Here is a 20383-nt window from a genome sequence, read left to right on the forward strand (position 1 = left end):
GGAACCCCAGAGAGGGTCCTGGAGGACCTTCAGTCCCCCAGGATGCCCCCCATCGCTGCCCAAAGGACAAAGGACAAAGTGGCCAGCACTGACCGCCAGGAGGAAGGCCCGAGAGTTCTCCAGAAGAAGCTGCTCCTCATAGAAACCAAAGGAGACATTGGAGAGAGAGCAATTCTATGTGGGCATGGGGATAACATTTAGATTCTTCTTAAAGGCTTTGCAAGGGAAAATATTTAAAGAGACAGCTGTGATGTGGTTTTGGACCTGGATGAAGCAGGAAACAGTGAGTGGAGGTAGCAAAGAGTTTCTTTAGTCAGAGATGAGGCTCCCTGACTTTCCTATACCAGTGTGCTGGGCTCCATCTTATGTAACACTTTTTTTTTTTTTTTTTCCTGGAAGGAGAACAGCATGAACTTTCCAAGTATGCAGATGGCTCTAAGTTCTTCTGGGTGGTGAAATGCCAAACGGATGGCAATAAACGACCAGGAATTTATTGAGAATGCAGGAGAGGTGAGATGGGCACACAGTGATGAATTTAAGGGAAATGGTTACAATTTTATGAGTACCATGAGGCTCCTGAGCTCGGTTATGATCCCAGCGGACAGCTGCAGCCCGGCTGGCATGATCAGAGCCCACGCTGGAGTTGGACACCCATGGGGGCTGGATAGACCATGGACCACGGGCTCACCCCACAGACCTGTCATCCCACCTTGGGACTTCATCAGAGCCACTGTGCCCTTCTGAGCCTCAATATTCTCATCTGTAAAATGGGGTTACCATCCCTACCGCCGTGGGTCATGGTGAGCATTGAATAGCACCTACGCACTTGGCAGGGTTATATGAATGGCTCTGGAAGGGTTTCAGAAGGCAGAGCTGCGTGTTAGGGCAAGAACAGTGCCTTTAGAGCAAACAGATATGGGTTCAGATCCTGGGTCTGCCCTTTATGGGCATGTGGCTCTCTGAGACTCAGTTTCCCCATCAATAAAATAGCAGGAATGATTCTAACCACCTACAGTGATGTGAGATTCAGGGAGATAAAGCAAAGAAGTATCTAGCAAGGTGTCAGACTCAGGCTTGGGCCTTTCTGAAGATCTGTTTCTTTCCCCTTTTCAAAGACAACACAGGCTCAAAAACGCATAGGCAAGGAAGTCTGGCTTCACTGCTTCACTTTGTTGTTCAGCCACGGAGATGAGCCAGGCTCTCTCCCCAGCTCTTGGCTGGTGCCAGTCGAGACGGAACCTCATAATGCCCATCTCTGATGTGGTGTGTGGGATTCTGAATGCACCCAATGGCCAGGCAGGGTGTGAGGGGAGAACACTCCTCGAAGCTCTCAAGCTTCTCCAAGCAAAGCACCTGGTGCAGAACCCAGACCCCACTGGGCCTTACCACATGTACAAGGGGCTTGCTTTTCTGTCTTGCTCTCTGTCCTGTGGGTCCTCCAAAGGCAGGGACCATGGGGTCTCAATGATTTCTCTCTCTCTCAAGGCCCAGCAAAAGGCCTGACATAGAGCTGGTGCTCAGTGAATGTTTGTTGAATGAATCGGATGGATGGATGATGGATGGATGATGGATGGACGATGGACAGATGATGGATGCGTACAGATGGATGGGTGAATGAGGGGATGGGTAGAAGGATGGATGGGTGGCTGGCTGGCTTCGTGGGTGGCTGGTGATAGCCTCATGTTTGTCTCTTCCCTCACAGATGCTGCAGGACATACAGACTCTCTCTCTGAGGCATGGAAGCCGGGGGCCTATTGACATCCAACACCCCTCTCTCTGGGAGTCCCCAAATCATTTTCAGAATAGCTGTAAGGAGGGCCATGGGGTGCCTGGGTGGCTCAGTTGGTTAAGCATCAGCCTTTAGCTCATATCATGATCCTGGCGTCCTGGGATCAAACCCTGTGATGGGCTCCCTGCTCAGCGGGGAGTCTGCTTCTCCTTCTGCCCCTCCCCCTGTTTGTGCTCTCTCTCTTTCTCTCAAATAAATACGTAAAATCTTAAAAAAAAAAAAAAAAAGAGTGCCATGGTGGAGTCATCCTTTTAGCCATTTCCACGCTTTGTGGCTGACACCACTCAAGTTGGAGGGAGGAGACTCCCAGGCCAGCTGCTTGTCCACGGGAGCCCAAGCCAGTGGCCCGCTGTTCCCCTGTGACGCGGCTCTCTGCCAGTTCTCCCTCTGACTACCTACTACTTTTTGGTCTTCTGTTTACATGCTTCCTGCTGCTCGATCTGCTGTAGATCTCTCAGCAGCGGGGTCTCTGCTCTTCTCCCTGTATTAACTCCCACCAAATCCAACAAGGGAGTTTCAGAGCCTCCCAGCTGCCTGCAAGTTAGAGTCCAAACAAGGCACATGAGCCCTTTCCAGCGGGACAACCACCTGCCTTCAGAGCCTCATCCCTCAGGGCTCCAACCATTTTCTCTGTCCCCACCATGCCTTCTGAGGCTACCCAGTCCTGCTGGGGACACACTTCCCTCTTTGCTCAAATCTGTCACCCTTCAAGACCTGGCTCAGGTTTGAAGTCCTCTAAAGCCTTCCCATAAACTGCTCCTTTTAGAAAATGTGGGAAAACCAAAAAAGTCTGAAGAATAAAATGAAAATTGCCCATCACAATTCCACAACCTAAAAATGACCACTATTCGTATTTCTCATCTTTTTTTTTTCCATGATCATATTTTTAATATGGCTGAGATCACGGTTTTATATTGTTATTCCCATGTATCATTTTCTCTTAAACAACTTTCTGTACTATTGGATTTTTTATGGTAAACATCATTTAAAATATTTGCATATTCCTTAACTCGTTTTCCTAGGTGTTTGCATTTGTTGGTAACAGATTTATTGAGATATAATTCACAGACCATACAATTCACACTCAATGCAATGGTGTTTGGTATATTCACGCAGTAGTGCAAGCATCACCATAATCAATTTTAGAGCATTTTCATCGCCCCAAAAAGAAACCCCATACTCATTAACTATCACCCCCTACTTCCCCAACCTCCACCCCAGCTCTTGAGAACCACTAATCCACTTTCCGCCTTAGTAGATTCGCCTATGCCGGATACTTTGTATAAATGAAATAATATAATATGTGGTCTTTTGTGACTGGCTTCTGTCACTCAGTGCGAGGGTCTCTTCTTCTGCTGTGTATACTATGTATCAGTATTTTATTCCTTTCTATGTCCAAATAATATTCCACTGTCTGGAGATGCCACATTTTATTTATCCATTCATTTGGATATTCATTTGGACATTTGGATTGTTCCTACATTTTGACTGTTAGGAATAACGCTGCTATGGGTAGTCATGTACCAGTGTTCATGTGGACATAGGTTTTCAGTTGCCTTTGTATATACCTAGGAATGGAGCAGCTGGGTCGGACGGTAACTGCGTTTAACCTTTGAGTAACTGTCAGACTGTTTGTCCAAAGTAGCAGCACCATTTCAAATTCCCTCCAGCAGTGCGTGAGCATCCTGATTTTTCCACATCCTTGCCAGTAATTGTTACTGTCTTTTTGATTCTAGCCATCCTAGTGGGTGTGAAGTGGTAGCTCATTGTGCTTTTGGGTTGCATTTCCCTGAGGGCTAGTGATGTCCAGCATCTTTTCATGTGCCCATTGGCCATTTGTAGATCTTCTTTGGAGAAACGTTTTCAGGTCTTTGCCCATTTTTTAATTGGGTCATTTGCCTTTTTATCATGAGCTGTAAGTGTTCTTTTTATATTTTAGATATGATTCCCTATGAAGATAAATGATTTGTAAATATTTTCTTCTAATTGTCTTTTCACTTTCTTGATAGTGTACTTTGAAGCACAAAGGTTTTTAATGCTGATGAAGTCCAATTTACCAATTTTTTTTCTTTTGTTACTTATGCTTTTGGTGTCTGAAGAAACCACTGTCAAATCCAAGGTCGTGAAAATTATGCCTATGTTTTTCCCTAAGATTTTTATAGTTCAAGCTCTGACATTTAGGATTTTTAGTTTATTTTTGCATATGGTATAAGGAAGAGGTCCAACTTCATTTTTTTGTACGTTGATATCCAACTGTCCCAGCACCATTTGTTGAGAAACTAAATTTCCTATTGAATTATTGTGGCCTTTTTATCAAAAATTAATTGATCATAGATATACGGTTTTTTTTCTGGACTCTCGATTCTTTTTCATCCTTATGCCAGTAGCACATGGTCTTGATTATTATTTTGTAGTAAGTGTTGAAATCAGAAAATATGAGTCCTGGGGCGCCTGGGTGGCTCAGTCGTTAAGCGTCTGCCTTCGGCTCAGGTCGTGATCCCAGGGTCCTGGGATCGAGCCCCACATCGGGCTCCCTGCTCGGCGGGAAGCCTGCTTCTCCCTCTCCCACTCCCCCTGCTTGTGTTCCCTCTCTCACCGTCTATCTGTCAGATAAATAAATAAAATCTTTAAAAATAAATAAATAAATAAAATCTTTAAAAAAAAAAAAAGAAAAGAAAAGAAAAGAACTCCAGGGGCTCCTGGGTGGCTCAGTCGTTAAGCGTCTGCCTTCGGCTCGGGTCGTGATCCCAGGGTCCTGGGATCGAGCCCCGCGTCGGGCTCCCCGCTCAGCGGGAAGCCTGCTTCTCCCTCTCCCGCTCCCTCTGCTTGTGTTCCCTCTCTCGCTGTGTCTCTGTCTCTCTGTCAAATAAATAAATATAATCTTTAAAAAAAAAAAGAAAGAAAGAAAATATGAGTCCTCCAACTTGGTTGTTCTTTTGCAAGACTGATTTGGCTTTTCTGGTCCCCCTGAGTTTCCACACGAATTTTAGGGACAGTTTGTCCATTTCTAGAAAGAAGCCTTAAATCCGTAGATCAATTTGGGGAGTACTGCCATCTTAACAATCTCGTCTTCTAGTCCATTGATATGGGATATCTTCTACTCATTTGGATTTTCTTTAATTTCCCTGAGAATGTTTTGCAGTTTCCATACTCTTGTAAATGGAATTGTTTTCTTAAGTTCATTTTCCGGTTGTTCACAGCAAGTATGTAGAAATACAGATGATTTGTGTCTATTCAGTTTGTATCTTGTAATCTTGTTGTGTGCATTTATTAGTTCTAATGGTTTTTAGTGGATTCCTTAGGATTTTCCATATACAAGATCATGTCATCTGCAAATATAGTTTTACTTCTTCCTTTCCAATCTAGATGCCTTTTATTTCCTTTTCTCATCTGACTGCCCTGACTAGATCCTCTAGTACAATGCTGAATAGCAATGGGGAGATGGCTATCCTTGTCCTGTTCCTGACTTCAGGGGAAAAGCATATAGTCTTTCCTCATTAAGTATGATGCTAGCTTGAGTTGTTTGTCACTGCCCTTCATCAGGTTAAGGAAGGTCCCTTCTAGTTGGTTGCATGTTTTTATCATGAAAGTGTGCTGGATTTTACCAAATACTTTTCCTACATATTTTTGATGATCTTTTTTTCTTTATTCTACCAATATGGTGTGTTGCAATAATTACTTTTCAGATATTAAACCACTCTTGCATGCCGGGGATAAGCCTCCCTTGGTAATGGTGTATAATTCTGTATAATGGTGCTGGGTTCCATTTGCTAGTATCTTATTGAGGATTTTTGCATCTATATGCATATCAAACATTGGCCTGTAATTTTATTTCCTTGTATGTTCTTTGTTCACTTTTGGTATCCAGGTGATACTAGCCACTTAGAATGAGTTAAGAAATGTTCCCTCTTCCCTTAGAAAGAAATTGATATTCATTCCCTATATGTTTGGTAGATTTCACAGCAAAGCCATCTGGGCCTGGGCTTTTTTTTTTTTTTTTTTTGTGGGTAGATTTCTGCTTACTAATTCAGTCTCTTGTAAGTTGATTCAGATTTTCTTTCTCTCAAGTCAGTTTCAGTAGTTTGCATCTTTCTAGAAATTTGTCCACTTCACCTAAGTTATCTGATTGATCAGCATATAATTGTTCATTGTATTCTTTTATAATCCTTTGTACTCATGAAAGATTAGTAATAATGTTCCCTCTTTCATTTCTGATCCTAGCCACTCGAGTCTTCTTTTTCTTGATCAATCTAGCTAAAGGTCTGTCAGTTTTGTTGATCTTTTCACACACCCAAATTTGGATTTGTTTCTTTTATCTATTGTTTTTTCTATTCTCTATTTCATTCATTTCTGCTGTGACCTTTATTATTTCCTCCCATCTGCTTGCTTTAGGTTTAATTTGCTCTTCTTTTTCTAGTGTCATAAGCTGGAAGACCGGGCCTATAGCCAGCCCTGGCTACAAATGACCCTGGGTAAGGAGAATGGAATAGTCGCACCTGATAGAAAGCAATTGTGAATTGTACCCCTGGGGACAACAGTCAGTAAGGAAGAAGCGGGAATGGCTACAGAGAGGGTAAATACCGGGTCCACATAGCGCCCTGCCTCTGTAAAGACAAAGTTTATCCCTGGCCTACTCCCACACCTGTGTCTGAGCCAGCTGGACATCAAGGAGAAGGATAAAACCACAGCAGCTTCAGACAGGCTAAGGCATCCACCATGAAACCACAGAGAAGCAAAAACATGAAAAGCCGGGATCCTCATCCAAGTTCAGCCATGGAAGATTTTCCAGTTGCTTTGAATGCACTAGCCTGGAAACAATAGCCAGCTGCACTGGCCCCCGCCTCTATAATGGTTCCCACACAGCCTACACAATAAGGCCCAACTCCCTTAGCGTGTCAAGTACAGCTGGTACAAACGATTGTGTCCCCCCAGCATTCATATGTCGAAGCCCTAACCTCCAGTATAACTGTATTTAGAGATAAGGCCTTTAAGGAGGTAATTCAGGTTCAATGAGATGATAAGGATGGGGCCCCAATCCAGTAGGACTGTTGCCCTTATAAGGAGAGAGACACCAGGAATGTGCACACACAGAGGGAAGACCATGTGAAGAGAGAGCAAAAAGGTGGCAGTCTATAAGGCAGGAAGATAGCTCCTCTCACCAGAAACCAACCACGCCAGCACCTCGATCTTGGACTTCCAATCTCCAGGACTGTGAAAAAATTAATTTCTGTTGTCTCAGCCACTGGGTCTGTGATCTTCTGTTACGGCATCCTTAACCAACAAATACAATAGCCATTCAAACCCAGGCTCCCAAACAAACCATTCCAAACTCATCTTCTGCCATGTTCTTTAGACTACAGTTTCTGAAGAATGCCTGTCATTTTCAGAACATACTTCCATGCCTGGAGGAAAGGACTCCCTCCTGCCTGGAGGAAAGGAATGCCCCTTTCCACCTTCAAGAGCCAGCGTAAACTTTTCTCTGAAACCCCGACACGGAGTGTATGGCGCCCACTGGAACTGCCCCCTCGGTACCTGTGCACAGATGTGTTTGAGGGCGGGGACAGAGCTGCTTCGTTCCTGTATCGCCAGACTAGAAGGGGGTACAGCACAGGCAGGGTGTTCAGAAGGAACTCGGGCGTTCGAGGTGCGCACTCAAACAGGCCGGAGTCTCCGTGCCACATCGTGGGCCCTCCGACACTGCCTAGCATGCCCCTGAGCTGGCACCTGGAGCTCAGCTAATCCTGCTGAATCATCTCCCCACATCAAACAAGGAGGCAGTCCTCACGTCCAGATTCTGGCATCCACTCTGACTTTGAGGCTAAAGTGGAAACCCCTCTCTGCCATCTTGCAGGCCTCACTCGCACGTGCCTTTTCACATATAGAATTTTACCTCCAAGTTGAATTGGCTAAAACACAGCCACCTGGTATCTCGGGGGACTACCCACGGGGAATATTCTTATTCTAGGTGTTACCAGCGCCTGCAGGGATACATCTGGATTTTGGCACTCCATTTCCTGAACAAAAAGTCAGCCCCTCTGATCTGCACTCAGTGGACATATTCTGTTCTTTTCCTTGAAAACCATGCCAGAAAGGACTTTGGAGAATCATCTAACCCAATCATCCATCTGACTCTAAATATGAGAAGTTCATCTATTCATTCAAGAAACATGTTTAAATCCCTTATTTTGTGCCAGGAATGAAACTCTGCGAGGGGGGAGCACTGGAGAAGAGAGAATAACACTAAACATGACTGGGGGCCTGGGTGGCACAGTCGGTTGAGCATCTGACTCTTGGTTTGGGCTCAGGTCATGATCTCAGGGTCATTAGATCGAGCCCCGTGCCTGGTTCCCCACTCAGCATGGAGTGAGCTTGAGATTCTCTCTCCTCCTTTCCCCCTGCCCCACCCCCCACTCACACACACTCTCTCTCTCAAATAAATAAATAAAATCTTAAAAACAAAACAAAACAAGGTAAACATGACTTCTGCCCTGGAGAAGCTCAGGGGCTGTTCTACTATCATAAGATGCAAAGTGTTCTAGAGTTATATAAAATGCAAAACCCTCTGGGAACTTGCCTGGAGGTCTGAGAAATGGTACCTTGTCTAAAGCTACTCAGAGGCAGAGGCAGAAATAAAACTTCAAGGCTGATTTTCTGACTCTTAGGACAAAGATCTTTTCCCCATATGGTAGAATGTCAAAAGTGACCTCATTTATGTCCTTCCCTCGTCCTTGTTCCTTGGATGTGCCCTCGCATACCACCTCTGGGCTGACTCACTCTGACGGTGGGACCCTTGCACGCTGCACCCCAGCAGAGACTTGAAAAGCACTTGCACACTGGGGTTTGCTCTCTCGTTGCTCTTGAAACATTGCCACCCTAAGAAGAATCTGAGCTAGCCTGATTAAGGGTGCCAGACCGCATGCAGGAGAACTGACAAGCTCCTGCCAACAGCATGCTGCTACCAGCACTGTGAGTAAAACCATCTGAGACCAGCAACCCCTAGCTGGCCCTCCAGGGCCCACAGAGCCAGCAGCTGGCCACAGATGCATGAGGAAGCCCAGCCAAGGTCAGCAGAAGAACTGCCCGGCTGAGCCCAGCACGAATCGCCAATCCACAGAATCTGGAGCTAACTGCACGTTGTTACATAGCAACAGATGACTAATGCACCCAGGACTGCCCCACCCACTCCAGATGTAGTAAAGGGCAGGATGGCACTTGTACAAGTTAACCGAGTCTCTTGCAAGAGAAACATTTCCACAGCACCCTAATACACAATCAGGACCAAAGGAGACATACATGCCCAAGACAGAAATGTCTTAAGACACAGACTACTGGAAATGGAGTAGATGCTTCTACTCAGGTTTGCTTGCACTGACTTCCAGCCTTACTTGCTAAGGCTGGTTTGGTCTCCCTGCCAGGCAAGAGCGTACTTCACATACTGTCATGGAGCTCTCACTTGAGATAAATGTGTCTCATGGTCCTAACTATGCATTATCTCAAAAAGAATTTCACCACCAACAGCTCAATTGTGGCTTTCTTGGTTCCTTTACCTTGTAAACTAAGCACCCAGCATCTATTTCTATTAAACTTCTGTTATTTAGGGAGTTTGAAATCTCACTGAAATGGAACTGAGGCGTTTTTGTTTTAAGTCATCTCTGCACCCAATGTGGGGCTCCAACTCAAGACCCCGAGATCGAGAGTTGCACGCTCCACCGGCTGAGCCAGCCAGATGCCTCAAAACAGAAATGAATGGTTGTTTAACTGTTAAGGAAAAAAAAAAAACCGTAAATAGGCTGAAGACTGAGGGAAAGCATGTAGCCTGTGGTCACGGGGGAGAGCTGTAAAGGTGGAATTCATAAAAATCATTCTTGCGGGGCACCTGGGTGCCTCAGTCGGTTAAGCATCTGCCTTCAGCTTCAGTTCATGATCTCAGGGTCTTGAGATCGAACCCGGCATTGGGCTCCCTACTCAGCGAGGAGTCTGCTTCTACCTCTCCCTCTGCCCGCCCCCCACCACACCTCCACCCCGCTCATGCTCTCTCTGTGTCTCAAAGAAATAAATAAAAAATCTTTAAAAAAATCATTATTGCTTTCACTTGTAGGGCTTATGTGGCTGATGCTTGCCAGGAGGGTGGTGGGAAGTAAGGGATAATGGTGGGTAACAGACGAGCCCACCACACAGTCCTTCCTCACAGCCTGCCAGACTGATGGTGGAGGCAGCCAAAGAGATCAAACTAAGTAATAAGAGCCCACACTCACACCTCATTTACTACGTGCCCGACATGAACTCTGACACATACCTGACCTGTACAACCACCCTAGGGAAAAGGTGCTGGTGCCCCCCATTTTAGGGATGCAGAGATTGGTCAAGGAAGGCCTAGAGCCCCACGCCTCGTCCACAAGGACCTGGTCTGTTCCCTGCGGTCTGGCCCACACTGTTCACTGCGCTATCTTGCTTTGCATCCCAGAGAGACCAGCTTCCCCTGAAATGTATCTCTTCAAGATCAACTGAACAGGATAAACAGAGCAAAACTTGCCCAACATCTAAAGGCAGCAATTTCCTTGCCAGGGGTCTTCCACCTTTAACCTAGTAGTGTGCAGGTGGCCTGGGGAAACTGACCTGCCTTGACAAGACGAGATTAACCAGAGGCTACATGAGACCAAAGATAAGGTTTTCTCCTTGCCTTCAAGCTTTTTCTCCTTCTGTTCTTCCTCCTCCTGCCCCCTCTGTATTGGGGGGCCCCATACCTCCTCTGCCACAACCTCCTCTTATTCTCCTAGAGGCTTTCTGGGCGGGCTTCTCTTCCTCCTAGAATGTATCCCCCTTCTCGTGGGGCCCCTAAGTGAGTCTCCTGCCATCTTTCTGCAGTCCCTCGAACCCCATTACTCAGCATCCTGGGGTATCGCCTAGGTGCCCACATGCTTCTATCCACTGAAAACAGAACCACCAAAATGGAGATGTTGTCGAAAGGCTTCCAGCAGTGAGGAGGGAGGTGGCCACTCAGGCCTCTCCAAGCCCTGCCCCAAACTGGACATCTGTTGAAATCCCTACTGTGAAGGGGCTACCTTGTGGCTACCTTGCGGCAAACCCATGAGAAGAAGGCATGGGAGCAACTCCTGGGAGAACATGGCACAGAGGAGAGTGTGCAGGCAGGACCCTGCCCCTGGGCCCACGCCAACCCCCCTAGGTGACCTCATGTTTACCCTCTGAGCCTCAGTCTTCCTAACTGAAAAATGATGACACCTGTACAGAGCCTTGGGGGTCAGGGACCCCCATTTTGAGAGTCTGATGGAGCCTGCAATCCACCTTCCTTTCCAGAAAACTGCATATACTTAACATACCCATGATGTCAAAAGGCCCACAGACTCTAACCTAAAACTCTCCACCACCTACTTGGGGAAGTCCCCAGGGCTAGGGAGAGCTGGGGAACTCTAAGGAAACCTTAGCACTCAAGTCTGACTTCCTCCACCAGAAGAGAGATAGCTCTGCTAGTGACATGCTCACATGTCCCTTTCCTCTTTCAGAGTAGATTCATTCACTCATTAACACACGTTCATCAAGCTCCTGCAGAGGGTTGGCCGCTGTTCTGGGCACCAGGGACACCACACGCATGCGCAGAGAAACAAAACACTGGCACACCTGCATTTTGGTGGGAGAAGCACACCACCATCTCAGGAATCTAAGCCTTGCTCTGGGCCATTGCACCCAACATCTGTTCTCTGGAGGGAGCAGCATGAGGGGACAGACGCATGAGTGTCCTCAAGTAACACAGGTGTGCCTTCACAAAGTGATCCATTTCCATCCTGACCACTGTGAATCCTGCCCCATGGAAATGTAAATATTTCTGGTTTTGGAAACTTGTTCAAGGAAAAGGAAGGTCCAATTCCCCTCAATCCTAACACCAACTGAAAATATATTTTTCCAAACCTTCTTTCTTTCCTTCTGTTCATCCCTCTTCTCTTCCTTCCTCCCAGCTCCCTCCCACCCTCCCTCCCTCCTTCCTTTCTTTCCTTCCAGAAATGAGGATAGAGCTGTGATCCCATGAGAAACAGCTTGTTTACACCTTTTTGAGGAGGGGGAGGCATGGTGTTTCATCACTGCACACAGGAGAATTTGCTGGGCGCAAAGAGAAGAAATGAATGGTCAGCACATCCGGCAGCTGCAAATGGAGTGACAGGGCTCACAGCTCTTGTCGAGGCCCTCCTGGCTCCACACAGCCCCCTGCTGTGTGTGTCTCCAACACAGAGAGAACAATGTCACCCCCAGTCCCTCAGTGACCACCATCAACATCCCCACCCCCACCCCCAATGAACAAGGCTGTGTGAAATGAAAAGAACCTCCTACCAACAAGAACCTTGGATGACCCTAAAATATGGGACAAGGGTTGTCTTGTAATCTCAGCTGTAAAAATTCGCACCACTGAAGACCATTTCCTCCATTTATATAATAACCAATGGTTTGGCTTGCATTCACGGACAGAGTGCTTCTGGGATTAAGATCTAAACCTCGAAGGTGTCGATAAACAGACAGTGGTGGACAACGGGTGCTATTCAGGAAGCAGCTTATTTTGCTATTTTTTTCTAAGATTCCACTGCAAAACAAAGCCAGATTTGTATCTGCAGAACATTCTTATAGTAACTGGAAGAAATTATCCCTTAACGAAGCTGTTGGAAAAATCAACTGCAAGAATAGCAGCCGGCCCTTCCTCTGGCCATCAGAAGATCTTTGCTATTCGAAGAGTCTTAAAAAAAAGAAACCGCCCAGAAGAGATGCCCTATTTAAAAATAAGGCATTTTGCTATGCTATAACAAAGGCAGAAACATCAGAAAGAGAAACAACAGCTCATATAAGAGAAAGAAACTTCTGGAAATTCTTAAAATAGGCAAAAGAAAATCAAATTGCTAGGGAAAAGCTGATTGATCTGATCGAAAATTGTGTCATTGCTATAAATTCAGAATGAGGTCCACTTTCTCAGAATTTAGGTGTAAACTTCATAAAACAACCCATTAAGTCAAAGGTGCTTCATTTTTGAGTCCTCATTGTGGAGAGCCAATGTAAGACAGGATTCCTTTCTCACCTTCATGAAAATGAACTTGTCCCCATCATTAATATTTTCTTGGGAATTAGGTTTGCTTGGCCATGCTCCCTCTCCTCCGTTTCTCCTACTGGTTTATTCCAGGGATGCTCCAGGGAAGGGTCCCATGGGGCCCCACCTGTCCTCAACGTCAGAGAGTAGAGCGGGCATCTTCAGAGCAGAGATAATAAGGGATGTGTGGGGAAGGAGAACCCTGTATTCCCCATGCACCTGTCACTTGGGGAGGCACCTAGGAGCTATCCTTCCCCGTCTCTACCGCCATCATCAACAGGAGTGGGCAACTTTAGTTCTTCCACTGCTATCACATGGAACCACTACTATGTGGGGACTCAGCCCTCTTCACCTGTCCCCTGGATTACGGCAAACACCTCCAACCAGCTGGCTGTCCAAGTTACAAGTCTGACTACAACACTTCTGGCTTAAAACTTACCAACAGGGCCCCCACCCCCTGAAGGTTCAAGGCCAAGCCTGTAGCTCAGCCCGCAGCCTCCCCCGCCCACCCCACCCCCCAGGGCTTTGTCCCCTACCACCTCTCTAGCTTCATTAGGTTCCTGCCTTCTGCCCCAGTAATACCACTGCTGGGGCTCCTGAACATCTCATGCAGCCCATGCATTCCTGCCTCGGCTCCCTGCTATGCCCTTCTTGAAGGTTAAGGGCACTAGCTGGAAGGATGAGTAGGAGCTGAAATCCAGCCCACATTCTGTTTCCCAAGCCACACACCCGAAGGGCTGGGTCTACCTGGATGGACCCCCTTTCCTCATTTGCACAAAGGCTCTGCAGGGCCCAGCTGTTTCCTATCTCTAGGGGCTTGCCACATCACATCACAATTATCCATGTGTTCGCCTACCCCACCCCTACATCAAACAAAGCAGTCTTTGCCACCCTCTCCCCACCCTGGTGCCCAACACAATGCCTTGAGCATGTAGACGTCAATAACTAAACGTTGGCCGAACGGGCTGGTTGAATGGGAGCGTGACTGTGGCTGAGCAAGAAGAGCAGGGAGGTGAGCCCTAACAGCCTGTCTTGCTACAGAGGCTTCCAAAGAGCCCAAGAGCTGTGCTAGCGCCTTACAGCTTGGGGGCAGGTCTCAGGGGCTGGGTGTGGGGGGAGCTGGACTGTCCTCACACCCATGGAGACCAACAGAATGGAGTTCAAAATGGCTCCTTGTAGGGACAAAGAAGGGATGTGATCTGGTCCACCCTGAGGATGTAGCAACCAAAGGTAAGTGATGCAGTGACACCTAGTCCCGCAGGTGGCAGGAGTTCAGAGGGGGGAGAGGTCATGAGAGCTGCAGGAGGCAGCAGGGGACATACGAGGAGGCGGAAACACTCAAAGCTATAAGCAGAACTCGTGGAATCTTGCCCAGAACACGCGATTAATGCCCTAGGCTGGGGGAAGGGACAGGGACACTAAATAACTGACTTACAACTTGGTTAGAAAACTGAAGGGGGAGGGGAGCACAGGAAAAGCCAGTCTGATCTATGAGAACAAAATTCCAGAAGGCAATAGGGATCAAAATTATGTCCAGCCAGATGGTGGAGACGCTGCATCCCCAGGGTCCGGATCCAGTTGGCTGGGAGGAGCCCTTATCTTCTGGGGCCACTGGGGCCACGCCCAAGGGGCTGGTGGTTGATGTGAGGAGGACATTATGAGGGTGGCAGGAAGGGAGTGTGTTTTGTAACGTTTAAATATATCCCAGCTTTGAGGACTCACTTCTTCTCCAGGTAAATTTGCTTAGGTGGGAGGAATTGTCCTAAAGCGGCATTGCCCCAAATTGCGGCTACAGGTTGTGAAGGCTTCGTGGAGAAAGGGATCAGTGCGACCCAGGGCAGAGGTAGAGGATGTCAGCTGAGCCCCTCTCTGGGGACTAAGGGATAAGGAGAGGAGTAGCAGGAGCAGGGACCTGGGTTTACTGATTCTAGATCCACTGACAATGGCCAAGGCTAAGAACTTGGGGAGGTTCCAGAAACGATGCCACGTGACCCTCGTTAGTCCCTTTCCTGCCATGTGCCCCATTTCCAGCCTCCACACCATGTCACCAAGAGGAAAGTCCTGAAAACCGCACCAACTGCTCACCGCCTCGGATGCAGCCCAGACTGGTGGAAGGGCGGGGGGAGAGGCAGTGGCACCATGTGCGGGCGTGGCTGCAGGGTGACTGGTGGGGAAAAGCCAGGTTACTGAGACCGAAGTCAGATGCCAGAAAGGCAAAGAGCACAAAGCCAGCAAGGTCTGGAGAAGGAACTCCAGGGGCTTCTGTTCTGGAAGGTCTCTGAAAATGTAGGGGAATTTGGAACAAAATGCTAAATGAAATTTTCAAAAATGAGTCCCTTGTGAATTCCAGCAAGTCTCCAGGGAGGGTGTGTGCATCGGGACCTCTGCGAGCGAGGGACAAGGGACAACCACACTTTGGAACAGCTCCCCTAATAGACCAGTTGTTATCACCATGGAAGCTAGAGACAGGAACACTTGTCAGCTCTTCAGACCTGAGGGGCTGCCCAGAGACCAAGCGCATGGAGGGAAGTATCAGCTTTAAAGAAAGATGAAGGGCACCGACGTATGTAGCCAACACACGCCCACTGCGGATAATCAGGCCAACACGCTGTGGCCCAGGTCTAGAACTAGGCATCTGCTGGGGACCGCAGCTGCACCATCACACAGTTGCAGGGGGCCCCCGGCCCTCCTCATCACACAGAATCAAAGGAAGCCTTGAAATCCTCAAACTGAGTATGGTTTCTGACCACGTGGGGCAGGCGCACCTTCACTGTTCTGAGCGTGGTGGGGTAACATGCCGAAGCTGACGTTTAATGTTGTCCTTTAATAGACTAAGGGTCACATGGCAGACTGAATGCAAAGGGGCTAAATGCTACTCCAGTGCACAGGAGCTCACAAGGCAACCCAAGCCCCACCGGGCGGAGTGGTGGGGGGCTGTCTCCGTCTCCCTGCTGACATCAGGGCTGGAAATGTACTGAAGAACCGGTATCGTCAAAGTCCGAGATACCGCATCTGGATAAAGCATCCACGCCCCCCAGGGCTTCCCAAGATTTTTGGTTTCCAAACGATCCGTATCTTTCATCTATTTCCCACTTCCAGTAATTATGAGCAAATGATTAGGGAGAATTCATTATTCTTTTACTCTTTACTGCAGGATGAAGTGATCTTCAACCTTAATGAGAAATGCAAGAATTGATCAGGAAGACGCTACTTAAAAAGACGAAGGTCTGTCTTTCTCAGTGGTGCATTAAGAGCAAGTGACTTGGAGCCAGAGGGTTCTGAACTGAATCCAGCTACGCTAGCTGGGTCATCTTAGGCCTGTTCTCCCATGTGTAGAATGGAAAGAGTCATGGTAACATTTACCTCATAGGTTGATGTGAGGTCCAATGCAAAGCAGTGCAACCAAGAGGGGTGCACACAGACCCTCTGTGTAAGGTGACACCTGGGGTGGCTTCGGAGGTCTCAAGGTCCTCTGGGAGAAAGATTTTTTTTTTTTAATGGAGCAGAGTGGAAGGACAGAGAGAAGGTAACATTTGTCTGGGTTTTCCCCACAGACGGTAGAACAGAGAAGGCCCTGAGCTTAACTGGGAAAGGGCCTTGAGGACACTCCCCAGAGGGTACAGACTGAGGCCAGTGGTGACCTGCTGTCCCCTCCCCCTTCCTGAAAGCAATAGGCAACAGTGTTGAAACTCCACAGCGGAGATGTTCCAGAGCGCACAGGAAGGCAGGGCTGCACAGTAGCTGCTGGCTGCCCGAGCAGCTGCTCTCAGTTATTAAGACATGGACATGTTCTCATAGCAGTTGGTATAAACCTCTGCCTTGAGGCCCTCACCACTCCCCATCACTCTGGCTGCCATGATCCCTCCTCCAGGAAGCTCTAGCCCTCCTCAACATCCAGAGATGCCACCACAGGGTTAACACCTGCCACAGGGGGCCTCCCGAATTTCTCATTGGTCGGGACTGCTGGTGAAATGGTTTGAAGATCACCCCTGACATTGGCCCCAACTCCCTACGATCTGTATCATCTCCATGGGGTAGAGGCAGAGTAGATGGGGGGTGGCCCCTCCCCCGGTCACATTTCTCTCCCAACTCCCAGGACCCAACTGCCTCAGCCACCCACCTACTTTCTTACTGCCATCGGCAACCACTACAACGCAAACCCTGACTTCCCAGAGACAGCTCAGTTCAAACTACGGGGGGTGGGGGTGTTGCTGCTTCTAAGTGGAGTAAAAGCTAAGGAGCAGACAGAATTCCCCACAGCACCACGTCAGCGTGGAGATTGTGAAAACCATTCATGGCCAAGGAAGGGCAGCCAATTCGGCCATTCCCGACCCACTCGCCCACCGCCCTGCAAGGCCCCAGCCAGACACCCAAGGCCCTCCTTATTTCATTGACCTCGAACTAAGATGGCCTCCCCACTCAACCAAGGAAAGCTCCCAAAGTCCGGGACCTGGACATTAAAAATGTGTACTTCCAATTCTTTGTCCTCTTTTTGTAAATTGATCAAATAATGCACCACATACCACAAAGTTCTTAGAAATTGAACTGAGAATATGCAATTCTACAGCCAGTTAAGTCAGAGTGGAGAATTAATGATAATGCTTGACAACCCTTTCTCTCCCTCCCTCCCCCTCTCTCTCCCCACCCCCAGCTTCCTCCCTCCTTCCTTCCCTCCCTTCCCCACTCTCTCCATCTGACACGTATGCAGACATACACACTCTCTTCTCGAGGAAATCTTCAAGAAAGGTATTGCCAGAACAGGTAGGAGTTATTACCAGTCCATTATGAGAGCCAGTTTACAGCTGCCCTGAAGCTATGATTTAAGCCAGGTCTTTAAAAGTCCCCATCTCTGTGTTTTTAATGGGCAGCTACCTGGATTACCTTGTTGAAAATATAGGAGAGACTCTCTGGCTGTGCTAGGGTCAGGTGATTACTGAAACACAAAGAGAGACATAATCCACCTTAGACCGTGTCCCCTAGGAGACCAGAGGCCTTCGAGGCAAGTAAAATATCCATGGGACAGGAGATGCTCACCCATCACCGGTCCAATTGGTTACCACAAATAATTTCTTTCCCTGAATAACACAAACAAGCAGGGTTTTCCCTGTTTTGTACAAGAAGAGGGGAGCAGCCGGAGACCAGCTGTCTGATGGTGTATAGTCCCAACGCCTGTTTCTAATAGCAAGACAAATCCTTGATGGAAAATGTACAAAGTAATTGAGCTGGCAAGAAATGAGAAGGAAATACCCAGGCCCCTTTCTTCCTAGTTGTACACGTATGAGACCTCGGAAGCTCATAATCAAGCAGGAAAGAGAACGAAGATTACTCTATTGGTACAGTTTTGATTTTCTTATCTGCTTAGGTGGCTTTCTGGAGTTGTTGGGTTTGATTTTTAGAGGAATGCCTGTACCACAGGAAATCAATTTCAGTACAAAAAATAAAGTCATGTGGAATTTTTGAACACTGCCATACGGTGGAATCCGTATCCTGGTTGTTATAATGAAAATAGAACTCCTGCTTCTTAATTAAAAAAAAAAAAAAAGATCAAGTATAAATCTCAGCTTTGTTAGCACTGCTGTGCCTGACATGAAGTAGGTCATGAAGAAAGTGGCCCCAGAGGAGATGCTACATGAAGAAGGAGGAGAGGCAGGTGAGAATGTGCCTGTGTGCATCTGGGGCAGCACTCTGGGCCAGACTTACTTGGGTGTGCCCGTCGGTTTCCAGTACCTGCAGAACAGGTACTGTCCGTCGGCATTGACCAGGTGAGGCAGGTCCTGGTATGGAACGCTCTGCGGGGTCTGCCTGGGAGAACTTTCCTCCGGCATTCTGAAAGGATCTGCAAGTCCTTGAAAGAAAAGAGGACATATTTCAAAGTCAGAAATATGGTAAAACACACAGAGATGGGGAGAAAAGCCTTGTTTGGTGTCAGTAATATTTTTTAAGCAGTTAAAAAAAACCAAAAAACCCTCCATTTCAAAGATTTTTAAAAACCCATATATTTCTTGCAATCTCTCCGAGACTGAAAAATCCCATTTGTTCTTAAGAAAATGCTCACTTTATTTTTTAAGTGCCTCATTACAGCTTTTTCCCCCTTCCCATCTGTGTTTATTTTAAATCATTTCAGGAAACTTCATCTTAAAGACTATTTTAGCTGTAATCAAGTGGAAATTACAGTCAGCTCTGTGGGTATAAAGACCCAGCTGCAAGAAGACCCATCTATCTTAAAATCCCCAAGGAAGTTTCAAAGGGGCACAATAATGAGGTGGATGATACTCCAATTAATTCCTACTGTCTGAAATTCCAAAGATTCCATGACAAACCTGTTTCCATCATGTCCTGGTTTTTGCATTCCACAACCACGACAGCACGAAGGATCAGAGCCAGGCAAATAAGGGCTGTTCCCTCATCTCGGCCGTCACAGAGCAGCATTCAAGCAGCTCCGGAGCCCCTGTCCCCTACCCCGCGCCCTGCCCCCAGAGCCTGCCTTTCGGGCTTTAGGGGTGCGGAGCCCGGGAGTCTGCTACCAGCTCGCACTGACAAGCTCTCCGGGGCTCCCCTCCTTCCCCAAGGGCGGGGGAACAGGCGCCTGAGATGCCCCACTACTAGTTTAGGTCATTACTTTCCTTACACAAACCGATGGAGGGGTTCAGGGACCAGAGGGGCTCGCGAGCCCCGGGAAACTGGGAAACTAGCTCCGCGCACACCGAGGCACCTCGCACACGCACAAATGCGGGTCCCCGAGGCAAAGTCACCCCCGAGGCTCCTGACAAACTTTGCTTCCTGCCTGTCTCCGACAGCGCAGGGAATGGAGCCCTGCAGCTGTCACTGGGAAAGCCACCGGAAAAACCAGGAGACTTCGCCGGGCGTGTGCACGGGGACGGCGGGGACCGGGAAGATGGAGTTGACGGGGACAAGTTGGTTTGGGGGCTGGTGCGAGGGAGCAGGGGAGGGCGCGCGCACACACGCGCACACACAGACACGCGCACCACAGACACGCGCGCACACACGCGCGCGCACCAGGGGGCGCGGGAGCCCACGCCGAGCGCGCGGGGGACCCCCGAGGCTGCTCCCCACCCCTGGGGACGGCACTTGCTGGCTGGGGCGGGGGCCGGGAGGCAGTTACCGGGGCCACGAGCGCCGCTGTCGCGTTCCCCGAGCGCCGCGGGTCCTCGTCTGCGGCGGGCCGGTGCCGGGCCAAGCTGCGCGCCGCCGGCTCCGCGGCGACAGGGCGCGGCGTCTGCGCTGCCACTTTATCCCCGGGCCGGCTCGGCGGCGGGGGCGGCCCGAGGTGGGTGGGGACGCGCGGGACAGGCGGGCGGTGCGGAGAGGCGGCGCCCGGGGCCCACGTGTGCCCGGCCCGCGGGGAGGAGCTGGGGGCACAGCCCGCGGACCCGGCCACGCGCTCCTCCCCGCCCGGCCTCGCGGGAGGCCGCGCCCCGGGGTGGCGGCCTGGGGACCGTCACGAGGCCTGGAACCCAGCCGGGCTCACCCGAGTGTCAGCGCGGCAGGAC

The 20383-nt window shown here is 48.7% G+C and overlaps 1 protein-coding gene across 2 annotated transcripts in view; it reads right to left on the reverse strand.

Annotated features, from left to right (window-relative positions):
* The window catches only part of MGLL (monoglyceride lipase), a 121470-nt gene extending 101348 nt beyond the window's left edge, over positions 1 to 20122 (reverse strand). The window contains exons 1-2 of one of the 2 annotated variants that reach the window (XM_021695277.1): positions 19996 to 20122; positions 18573 to 18717 (exon numbers count right to left, since the gene is read on the reverse strand). In XM_021695277.1, the coding sequence (XP_021550952.1) occupies positions 18573 to 18697 (125 nt within the window). In that variant the 5' untranslated portion in view covers positions 18698 to 18717; positions 19996 to 20122. Of the gene's footprint in view, positions 1 to 18572; positions 18718 to 19995 lie in introns of those variants that run through there. The other variant, XM_021695278.1, reaches the window with a different exon arrangement.
* Positions 20123 to 20383: the final 261 nt, after the last annotated feature.

The sequence above is a fragment of the Neomonachus schauinslandi genome, chromosome 1 (genome assembly GCF_002201575.2).
Source record: "Neomonachus schauinslandi chromosome 1, ASM220157v2, whole genome shotgun sequence".
NCBI lineage: Eukaryota > Metazoa > Chordata > Mammalia > Carnivora > Phocidae > Neomonachus > Neomonachus schauinslandi.